Raw genomic sequence first — 10241 nt, forward strand, 5'->3', positions numbered from 1 at the left:
CGCATCTGATATTAGTTTAAAAAACTTCGCTTCTAAAATCTTGCGCGCTCGTTTTGTATATATGTATATGAATTTGTCCCATAAATAAGTTTGTAGTATTCACTTTCTTTTTGCCACTTATCTGTTTACAAATTTGAAATAATACTATAAATGTGGTAATTTTTCGCATTCCGTTTTTTTCTAATATCTTTTGCAGTTCAATTTATCACTTTGACCCGTCCAATCTGCCACCCAACCAGGTTACATACCATCCAAATCAAGGAAACAATACCGCCAATTACGCACAACAGCAATCGCCTCCACAGCAGCTGCAACAACAAACAACACCACATCAACATAAGCAAGACATCAATACAAAGAAGAATAAAACTACACAACCGATGTCGTCACCATCGCCAATTACATCACCGGCTGCAACTCCAACGCCACAACAACAAATTCATTGCAAGAATGTGTCATGCCATGAAAATGTCGTCACAATTCCGCTAGCCGAATCTGTATCTGAATCCTCTACCCAGACGGTGGCTATGTGCAACGATGTTAATTGTGAAGGGATAGATATGGAAATGGCAATCAATACCATGGAAGGTAAGTGTGTGTGTGCGTCATTTTGAAATGAATTATATTTATCGAAAAAAATGTTGTAGAAACATCTACCCAATTGGGTGTTGACGAGTGCGATGACACATCTGCCACCGGTTGTTTGAGCATCACCACTACAACTTCCACCAAAAGTTATGATCGCATCGAGGTGCAAAAATTCAAAAATCAAGCCACCAGCCCGAATATTCCAGCTGAAAAGGAGGAGGTGCCAAAGCGTGAGGTAGTAAGCTGAGTCGACATTTTTTGTAGCGATTGTTTTAATTTTTTTATCTCAGACTTCAGCACCTTTAGATGCTACAAATGTGCCACCCCCAGTAACACAGCCACCACCACCACCAAGTCAAACACCCACAAATGGCGTAAACGTGCCATTGCAACGTGATACACCACATTCTGCGCGTTCCACACCATTCAGCAACAGCGAGTCAACGCAACCGAAGAATCGCGCTTCCGAAGAGTCAAAACCCACTACGTGGACATATACACAAAGCTACCAGGCACCGGATGGCTCCACGGTGTTTCACACCACCTCAACGCCTAGTGGCACACCGTATTGCGCAACATATCAGCAGGGGGTAAGATCAGCGCAGTGTTATTTTTTTTTAGATAAAATGTTATCTACTAATGAATTATGTAACACTATTTCGCTTTCTATCCTTAGCCTGATGGTAGTGTTTATGCCATTCCACAAGGCATGGTCTATGCCTATCCGCCGCCAGTTGTAAGCCACGCTCCGCAGAAACAGTTGAAATGTCAATTCAATTCGTTGTCTGTTTTGCAGGAGGGTGAAGTGCAGAGTTACTTCATGCCTGTGTTTGATCCAAATCAACCGCGCACCGATGCAACCGGTCTCATACCAGCGGGAGCACAGGCCCTATATCCTGCCGCTACAGCAGCAGGAAGTACAGCTACAATGGTACCAGTCGCAGCCGCATACCCGACCGCACAATTCGCCGCCGCCAATGGTACACCCATCTACGCCCCGAGTCAATTGATATATTCGGCCGACCAATTTACAGCGGGTGCGGCGACTGTCGCCGCAGCAGCACCGGCGAATGGACAACTGCAACAGATACCGATGACCACTTACCCAATCGGGTATCCGTATGCTTATAATGGTAAGTGATTATTTGATAAAATAAAATTTTATCTCTTTGATGATGAAATAATTTGATACCAAATGTGGTTATGTGCTAATGAAAATTATAATAACAGTGGTAGTAGAGATATACAGATAAAGATAAATATTGAGATGAAATGGTAAGATCTGAATATAGTAGTTTTGATCCAAAATCCTGGGACATGAAAAATTGTTAATTTTTTTTTAACATCGATCGCTCTGCGGTCTAGGTCATATCGGGATTTATATTAATTATCATAAATGACAGTTCTGACAAAAAAGGATGCTATCAACAAACACACATTTTTTATAAAACTGTAGGCGAGGAGTATTGAATAAATGTAGCAGGTTCAGCGTACACCAATTAAAAAATAATAAACATAAAATACATATATACGAGGAGAGTTCAAAAAGTACCCGTGTAAATAAAAAAATAAAGACACCATTTTTTCAAAACAGTTTTTGTTCTTAGAAAAATACATTTCTCCCAACGCTCCGGCCATTTTTTAACCCCTCCAAAAAGATAGGATTTGTCGAACTCTGAAAAATACGCCTCTATATGCCTTTGAACTAAATTTTTTTCCCGCGAGCCATTTCTTCATGTTTGGGAACACAAAAAAGTCGCAGGAAGCCAGGCCGGGGAAATATGGGCAATTCATAACGAAATTCATGCAATTTGGCGGCAACAACTCCGGATGAATGTGCTGGTGCATTATCGTGGTGAAACAGCACCTTCTTTTTCGACAAATGCGGTCATGTCTCCTTCAATTTTTTGTGAAAAGCAGTCCAATAACTCACTGTAGTACTGTCCAGTGATCGTTTTTCCTTTTTCTAAAAAATCCATGAGTATGACGCCGTTCGCATTCCAAAAAATCATCGCCATGACTTTTTTGACCGATGGGACTGTCTTTGCTTTCTATGGAGCTGATTCACCGGGAGAAATCCATTGTTTTGATTGTTGCTTAGTTTCTGGTGTGTAATGATGAATCTAGGTTTCATCAACAGTGACAACTCGACGCAAAAATTCCTTCGGATCTCGCTTAAATTGCTCCAAACACTGCTTCGAGGTAAACGGCCACATCCGCTTGTTGTTACTTGCAATTGCGGCACCCATCGAGCTGACAATTTTTCCATTGCCAACTCTGTTACTTCACGCACTTTCGTTCATCTTTCAGCGAGAATCATGACGTGAACTTTTCGTTACCACGACAGTCGGTTCTACGTTACCGGAACGGCCCGGAGTTATATCCGGCCCCATATATGTATGGGGAATGTTTATGCTGCTACAACAACAACAACATCGTGGACCTTTTTGAATGATTTCCCTGGTAACTCCATCTGCCGGGCTTTGGTTGCTCCTTATCAAAAACGGATGTTCGCCCACGTTTAAATTCGTTGAACTATTATCTAAATGTGGTCATAGATGGCGAAGCGTCCCCATAGACAGCATCCCACTTTCCTTTTATCTCCTCGCATTTTTCCCAACCAAAAACAAAAAGCGAATTATCGAACGATACTGCTCTTTTTCCATCTTAGTGAAAATCACGAAACACGTCTTATTCGAATAGCTGCCAAATCCAAACTAACAGCCAACCAGTCTGAAATTTGTTTTGCCGTCGTTTGATAGATGGCAGCACACGATGCTAACACTAACCTCCCTCAGGAACGCCCTCTGTCATCGAACACGGGTACTTATTGAACCGCCCTCATATAATAATACGCCTGTTGGAAGGAAAGACTTTGAGATGATGGTCGGTATTATTACAGGACAGAACCCATGAGGTCAGCATATGACCACGATTTTTAGCCTGAGTGTTTTAGAAGCCACCAAATCTCTCTCGACCAATTAAAATTTCATTTCATATGCCTGTTAAAAAATACATAGGAGGTTTGTTAAAATATCGCGGATCAAATATATTTAATTTTTTTCTTTCTGTTGGTATTCATGTCACCAACAGATGTGTGTTACAATTATAAACCATTCGGTATTCTAAGTTTTTCACAGATGTAAAAGTTAGCCAAGTTTATTTGTCTTGTTGGTTATGGCTGACCAAAAAACCGTCCGCCACAAAGTTACTGCTTGCGATCAACCACGAACTACTAGAGTTGCTCAAAAGGGTTAAAACTGGTTATGACGCCAAAGTCAAAGCTCTGCCATTTCAATGTAAAGGGCAGAAGAGATGAGGCCATAGGGAGAGCAGGTTAAGTTCGGTGTTTGCTGGTGTTTGTTATAGTAGCTCACTAGCTAAGTTTGGTAAAATATAAAGTGATTTCTTGGATTACAATAACGCGGTGTTTAGTGAGTTTTTGCCTTGAATTTATGCGCCTTTTGCAGGAAGCAAGACTAAAAAACGCCTGGACCTGTGAAACAACCAGCTTTTGTTATTTTTGTAGCAGTTTACAAACCCCTGCTTGGTGCAGTGACGTTCCAATGAAACAGGCTGTTTCATCAGGGTGCGACCAGAAGGGAAGGAGTACTAGATGAGTGAGTTTTTGTGGGCATATAAAGAGTTGGTTAGTGCATGTGGGTATCTTCACATTTTAGACATGTTTCTGTCAATATAATATCCGGAACGTTATTGTCTCAGAGTAACACGGGACCCACGCAGCAGTTTAATCGCTTTGCTCAATATCTTCATACAATATGTAATACATACAAGAATATATACATACAAGTATTGTATTAATTTATGCAACAAAAAATGATTCATTAGATATAATTATCTATATTTTGTTTTTATTTTCTTTGTATTTTATCACAGGTTACTGGAGCCAACCGATGACATACTATGTGCCACAACAAGCGCTCACGAATGCCGTTGCAGCAACTCCGCTTTTACCAGCACCGACACAGCCACAACCACCTACAGCAGCAACCGCCCAACCTGTGGCCGGACCACACATTACTAGCGGTATCAATATCGCGAATGGCATTGTTACAGCTACGCCGGCGGCTGGACCGTCGTCGAACACCAACGTAGGGCCTTTGGTCAGCGCTACCAATGTTGGTGGCATTCATGCTAGTGGAAACCATGCTGGCAATGCATTTGCGTCCACAAACAGCTACCAAACGCATAGCGGCACAACGTACTTTGGAACGGGGCGTGTCAAACGGCCGACTTCCTCGCATTATGCCAGCCATCAGAATAGCGGCCATCAACTGGTTACGGCAGCCATCCCAAGTAACGGCAGTGCAACTACCACATATCAATTGGGACCCGCAGTACCCACACTCACATTGGCACCTACACCGGGTAGTGCAGCAGCAGCAGTAAACACATCCACAGATCTCAGTGTTGGCAGCGGTGCCGCTCCAGCCACCGCCATGTATACGCTCCCCCAACATGCGGCGCTCCTTCATGCTAATATTTTTCCATATGCACCCGCCACTGCTGCCACCGCCGCAGGAACAGCAGCAGGCATGGCGCCCACTGTGCACACATCTGGCGCTCCACCACCGGCAGCACCACAAATAGCTGCTACCGGCCTGGCTGGCGGTGCGGCTCATGCACAACAAACAAATGCTGTGATCACCCCATTATATGCTCATCACCCGCCTATGACAGCTGCCACATATCCCACACATGGCAGCACCGTGCATACGCCTGGACCAGCTGCCATACCTATTGTGGACCCCAGCACACTCACGGCCATCTCGCATGCAACACCAACCGGTGCAAATAGTTCGAACAATGTAACGCCCGCATACAGTGGTGGTGGTAGCGCTTCACAATCGGCGCCCAGTACGCCACACTCTGTACCTACTCAAGCAGTATTGCGTAATCCACCACTCTTCTCCACACCGCCCATCATCAACTCGAATGGTGGTAGCAATAGTGGTGGCTACAGTGGCAGCTCTACCCCGCAATATTACACTGTAAGCGGCGGATCTGACGGTGGCACAACGCTTATGAACAGCCCTCGTAGCAGCTCTTATGTCCAACACGATAAGCGCAACAATACAAATGCTGGTGGCTGTAAGAAACCGCCAGCGTATCCAAGCAACTCGCTGAATCGTCAGAACTCTACGTCCTATAACGGAACTTCGAATGGAAAACCGCCTCTACTGGGTGGCAACAACGATACGCGCTCCTCTCCCAACAACGGTAGCAATAACAGTAGTAGCGGCTATCAGGGGTCACGCCCACATGGTATGAATAAGCGTGGTGGTGGCGACAAACCCCAGACGCCACTTCTTAGTGGCCCACCCAGCTACGGTAGCGGTCCAACCGTGTCTGCTGTAAACAGCAATAATAATAGCGTCTACCATGTACAGCACAGCAACTCGTCACCAGATGCCAAGCCGCCAATTCGTTTGAATGCAGGAGCGGCTTCCTTCCGGCTCAAAGGCAGTTTCGGTATCGCTTATGAATTTCGGCGTAGCGCATCACAACGCAATTCTCCAGGCACTGGTAACTCCAGCAGCAACGACAATAGCAGCAATACATCACCGAACAGTATAGTCGGATCGAGTGGCGGAGGTGGTGCCAACACGCCGAATTGCTATGCCACCACTCTCACGGGTGGCTATGTCAACACTGGCATCGGCATACCTGGCAGCAGTATGGTCGGTGGAGGTGATCATCAAGCGGTTGCGACAGCATCTGGCACATCATTATACATTACACCGGCACGAGGCGCACACATTCCACCACAACTGCAACATGGTGGTATGGTGGCGGCCGCCGCTGCTGCTGGCGGCACGGCAGCCGGTCTTGCAGGCACACAACAGGCTACCACAGCCGCGGTACTAGGAGGTGCAGCAGCAGCGGAAGTAGCAAATGCGGCAGCTGCCGCTGTAGCAGCAACAGTGGCGCACCATCAACCGCTGTTGAGCGCTTACCAGCCGAGTGCATCGGGAGTATACATCAAATACGGTCAAACGTATTTTGCACACGTAAGTGGTTTATGTTCCACCTAGGAATCACGAGAAAATATATGTATGCATATATAAGCGGCTTGCGCGGCAGATATATTTTATATTGGCTTTTGTGACTGGGCTATGAGACGCAAGAACCTTGGGTTTTGCCACTCAAATTTCCGGCATAAGCACAACTTTTGTACGAAGATGAGGCTTGTGTTGGCGAAGTGAACATTTTCTTTCATGATATCAACATATTTTCTGCTTATATTTTGTTCGTTTCATTCTCATACAAATACATATGTACATATATAACACCTTATTTGTTGGTTTACTTTTAGCCCTCAGTCGCTCTACCGAACAGTCGGCGTTCACCCTCAACGGAGCTGCGGCCGGCTATGGCGCCCGTCGCTGGCATGTATCCCACAGTCAATATGATGATACCAGGTAAAAAAAAAACTTTAACTTAAAAAAAGAGCAATTAAACAATAGCAATATTTTTAGCTGCGCCGCGACATACCCAAGGGCGTCATCCGAATCCCAACTATAAGGGCACACGGCCTCGTTAAACGCAGCCGAACACTGTCAGCAACAGCGAAAAGGAAAATCAGTGCAAACATTGTCACCAACACTGAATGCATCTGAAAAGGAGGAATATGCAAACGATGACGCTATACCAAAACCTAAAACTAAGTTTAAGCTAAAAATAATCTAACCTAATGAAACATATGCGTAGATAAACAATAATTAAAACAACATGTTAGAAAAAACAAAGACATATTGCATCCAATGGAAAGAATTAGGAAAGCAGGAACAAAATAAACATAAATAATCATATAACGACAATTCGTAGCAAATACCTTATAGTGCATATGTGTAAAGATAGATAAGAATTTGCAAACAAAACATAAACGAAATTTTGAAAAATATTTTCCGGACCATTTTACAAAATCAATCAAGTTTATTAAAAATTTTGGCACACACGAAATCCTGTTACACAAATCAACTCGAAAACATAGACAAAACACAAAGCATACTTCAATAGCCTACTGAAAAACATGGAATCATACAAACTAATAATCTTCCACAACTAAATATAAAGGTAAAGAATTCGAAATGGAGCTCATATACTAATTATGTCGTGCCATTGCCGAAAAGTGTAAACATGTAGGCATATATATATACGCAAAAACGAATTGCAAAGTAAACACAAACCGTAGAAAAATGAAAATGACACAAATAAAAAGAGACTGACTTGAGTTGCATATTGGCAGTAACAAGCGATAAAAGGAGATGCTAGACTTCGATGGAAATGAGTGAAGCGAAATAGCGCTATTACATATACATGGTGGTCCGTGTGGAGGTTTTTTAAGAATTAAAAAAAAGTATTTCGGTATTCTTTGGGCTTATTCGCTTCATGGAATACTGGAGTATGATTTTGTCAATGCGGTTGCCTCGGCTGGCTTGCCTTTGCGCATTCTGTTAGCCCAGTTTTCCAAGACCTCGGTAAAGGTTTGTGGGTCTACCTTAGGCTTAAGAGCCTGAATAGTTACTGGCTTGCTCGCATAACGTCGGTCCTTCACGGCACTCCCCAAAAAAGTATAGTAGCGTCAAATCGCAGCGATTACCGGACTTGGTACATAACAGATCGATTGTGGCATGGAAAACCATGAAACTGGTAATCCCTCCTTGTGCGTATGTTACTGGGAGTGAGAATTTCCGAAGTGAATCAAGAGGACGCCAACTAATGGCGTTCGAAAATTGGAGAAAACTGAACAAGGAATCTACGCTATGCGAATCTTTTCTATACATAAACCTTGACAAAACCGTCTGATGCGCTGACGGCATCGACTTGTTCAGATGCAGATACTCAATGTTGGCAGAAAACTAACATTGACTTGGATCAAGTGGCAGTGTTACTGGTGCTGTTAAAAGAATGAATGAAAGTACTGGCAATGTTAGCATTTAAATTTTCTTCTTGCTAATGGGCGATGCTTATGTTTCGGGGTTTTTCTTATTTTGAACCATTGGATATTATACCGAATAGGTCAGAGGTTGTATGTATGCTTACTTACAAAAAAAAAAACACTATTATACATAAAACAGTTCAACGTTTTATAGATGTGCATATGTAAATATATATATATACGTATACTTATACATATTTTCTTTAAATATTTTTGTTTCAAAATTCATTTGTGATGTTAAAATTATTTCAAAATTTATTATTTTCTAATCTGAATTAATGATTGGATGCACTTATTTGTATTAAATACAAAACTTTCTTGAATAAGTGTTAATAGTATTGTTTTTTTCGATTCGGTGTTATTTAACAAACTCATGTTTATAAAAAAAAAATTTAAAAAGCTTTTTTTGTTGTGACTTTTTCTTGTTTTTTTTTTTTGTTATGACTTGTTCTTGTTTTTTTTTTGTTATGACTTGTTCTTGCCTTTGTTATTTTTTTTTTGCGTTTTGCGCTTTTTTTATTTTCTTTTTTGAATTCTAATAAATTGTTTATTTTTAGCATTGAATTTGTACACACAGGTTTATGTCAGGTCAAGGGCTGTTACTTCAACACCGTTCCCCAAAACTCTGTGTATGTAGTATATTTTATGCTTCCATTTGAAATAAAAATAATTTTTCACCCAATCCGCTGTTCAATTGAAAAAAATCTGATTCGCCGCAACGAATTTGTTGAAAAGTTTGAGTAAAAACTAATTTACGTTGCTATACTCGAATTACGTGAAGCGTGAACCACTTTCAGTGGCACCAAAGCGATTATTACACTACTGTAATTAAAATTGTAGTTCTACGCTTAAATTTGAGGCACGCAAGCGCTATAAGAAATATCGCCAAAAACTCATGTTTCCGAGCTATTGAACTAGAAAGAAGTGGTCAGAAGTATGTATCCAGCAAAATCAATGCCTAATCAACTGTATGAGTCAGTCAAACAGTCAGTGTCTTTTTAAACAATATATACATATACATATATATATATATATAAATATTAAAAATACAATTACACGCTAAAGTAATAATAATTTTATAGTATGTAAACAATTTTACTATATATAATAATAAAAATAATAATAATAATCCTAAAGGTAGACTTACAAGCTGAGAAAGTAAACACCTAGTGAATAAAGAAAGGCGTAAACCGTGTACTAAATTAAATTAAAAACGAAGAATTAAGTAAAACATAATAAAAAACTGGTAGCATATATATATGTATATCGGCTGCCTACTACTACGCTCCCACAAACTATACATGTTTTTCTACACCACACGAACAGACACCAAATTAACAGCATAAATTTCAAATTCTACAACTCAAACTCGAAAACTGTGTGCGCCTAGGCGTATGATAACTCCCTGCATACATACATAGACACAAGCTCAGCAAGGCGTTGCCTGTGTAGCGGTTTGTAAGTTGTACGAAAGCTTTAATAAATGTACAGTAAACGCGTTGAGAACAATGTATTCTATTAAAAAAATTAGTAGCTTATAGTATGTTTTCTAACTAAAAATTATTATTAAGAATTTTACACATCTGGCATGAAAGAAAAAAATTTTAAATTTATATTTCTTTAAAAACTTAAATATTCAAATTCTAAAACGTGAGCTAGTTTCGAAAACAAAGTGATAGACTATCTGCAG

The 10241-nt window shown here is 41.2% G+C and overlaps 1 protein-coding gene across 2 annotated transcripts in view; it reads left to right on the plus strand.

Moving 5' to 3' along the window:
* The window catches only part of LOC129240319 (protein encore-like), an 87402-nt gene extending 79086 nt beyond the window's left edge, over window positions 1-8316 (plus strand). For both annotated transcript variants that reach the window (XM_054876047.1, XM_054876046.1), the window contains 7 exons: window positions 197-588; window positions 648-823; window positions 879-1178; window positions 1265-1721; window positions 4486-6620; window positions 6926-7031; window positions 7089-8316. In XM_054876047.1, coding sequence (XP_054732022.1) covers window positions 197-588; window positions 648-823; window positions 879-1178; window positions 1265-1721; window positions 4486-6620; window positions 6926-7031; window positions 7089-7153 — 3631 coding nt within the window. In that variant the 3' untranslated portion in view covers window positions 7154-8316. The remainder of the gene's footprint in view (window positions 1-196; window positions 589-647; window positions 824-878; window positions 1179-1264; window positions 1722-4485; window positions 6621-6925; window positions 7032-7088) is intronic.
* The last annotated feature ends 1925 nt before the right edge of the window (window positions 8317-10241 follow it).

Source organism: Anastrepha obliqua, chromosome 3 (genome assembly GCF_027943255.1).
Source record: "Anastrepha obliqua isolate idAnaObli1 chromosome 3, idAnaObli1_1.0, whole genome shotgun sequence".
Taxonomy (NCBI): Eukaryota; Metazoa; Arthropoda; class Insecta; order Diptera; family Tephritidae; genus Anastrepha; species Anastrepha obliqua.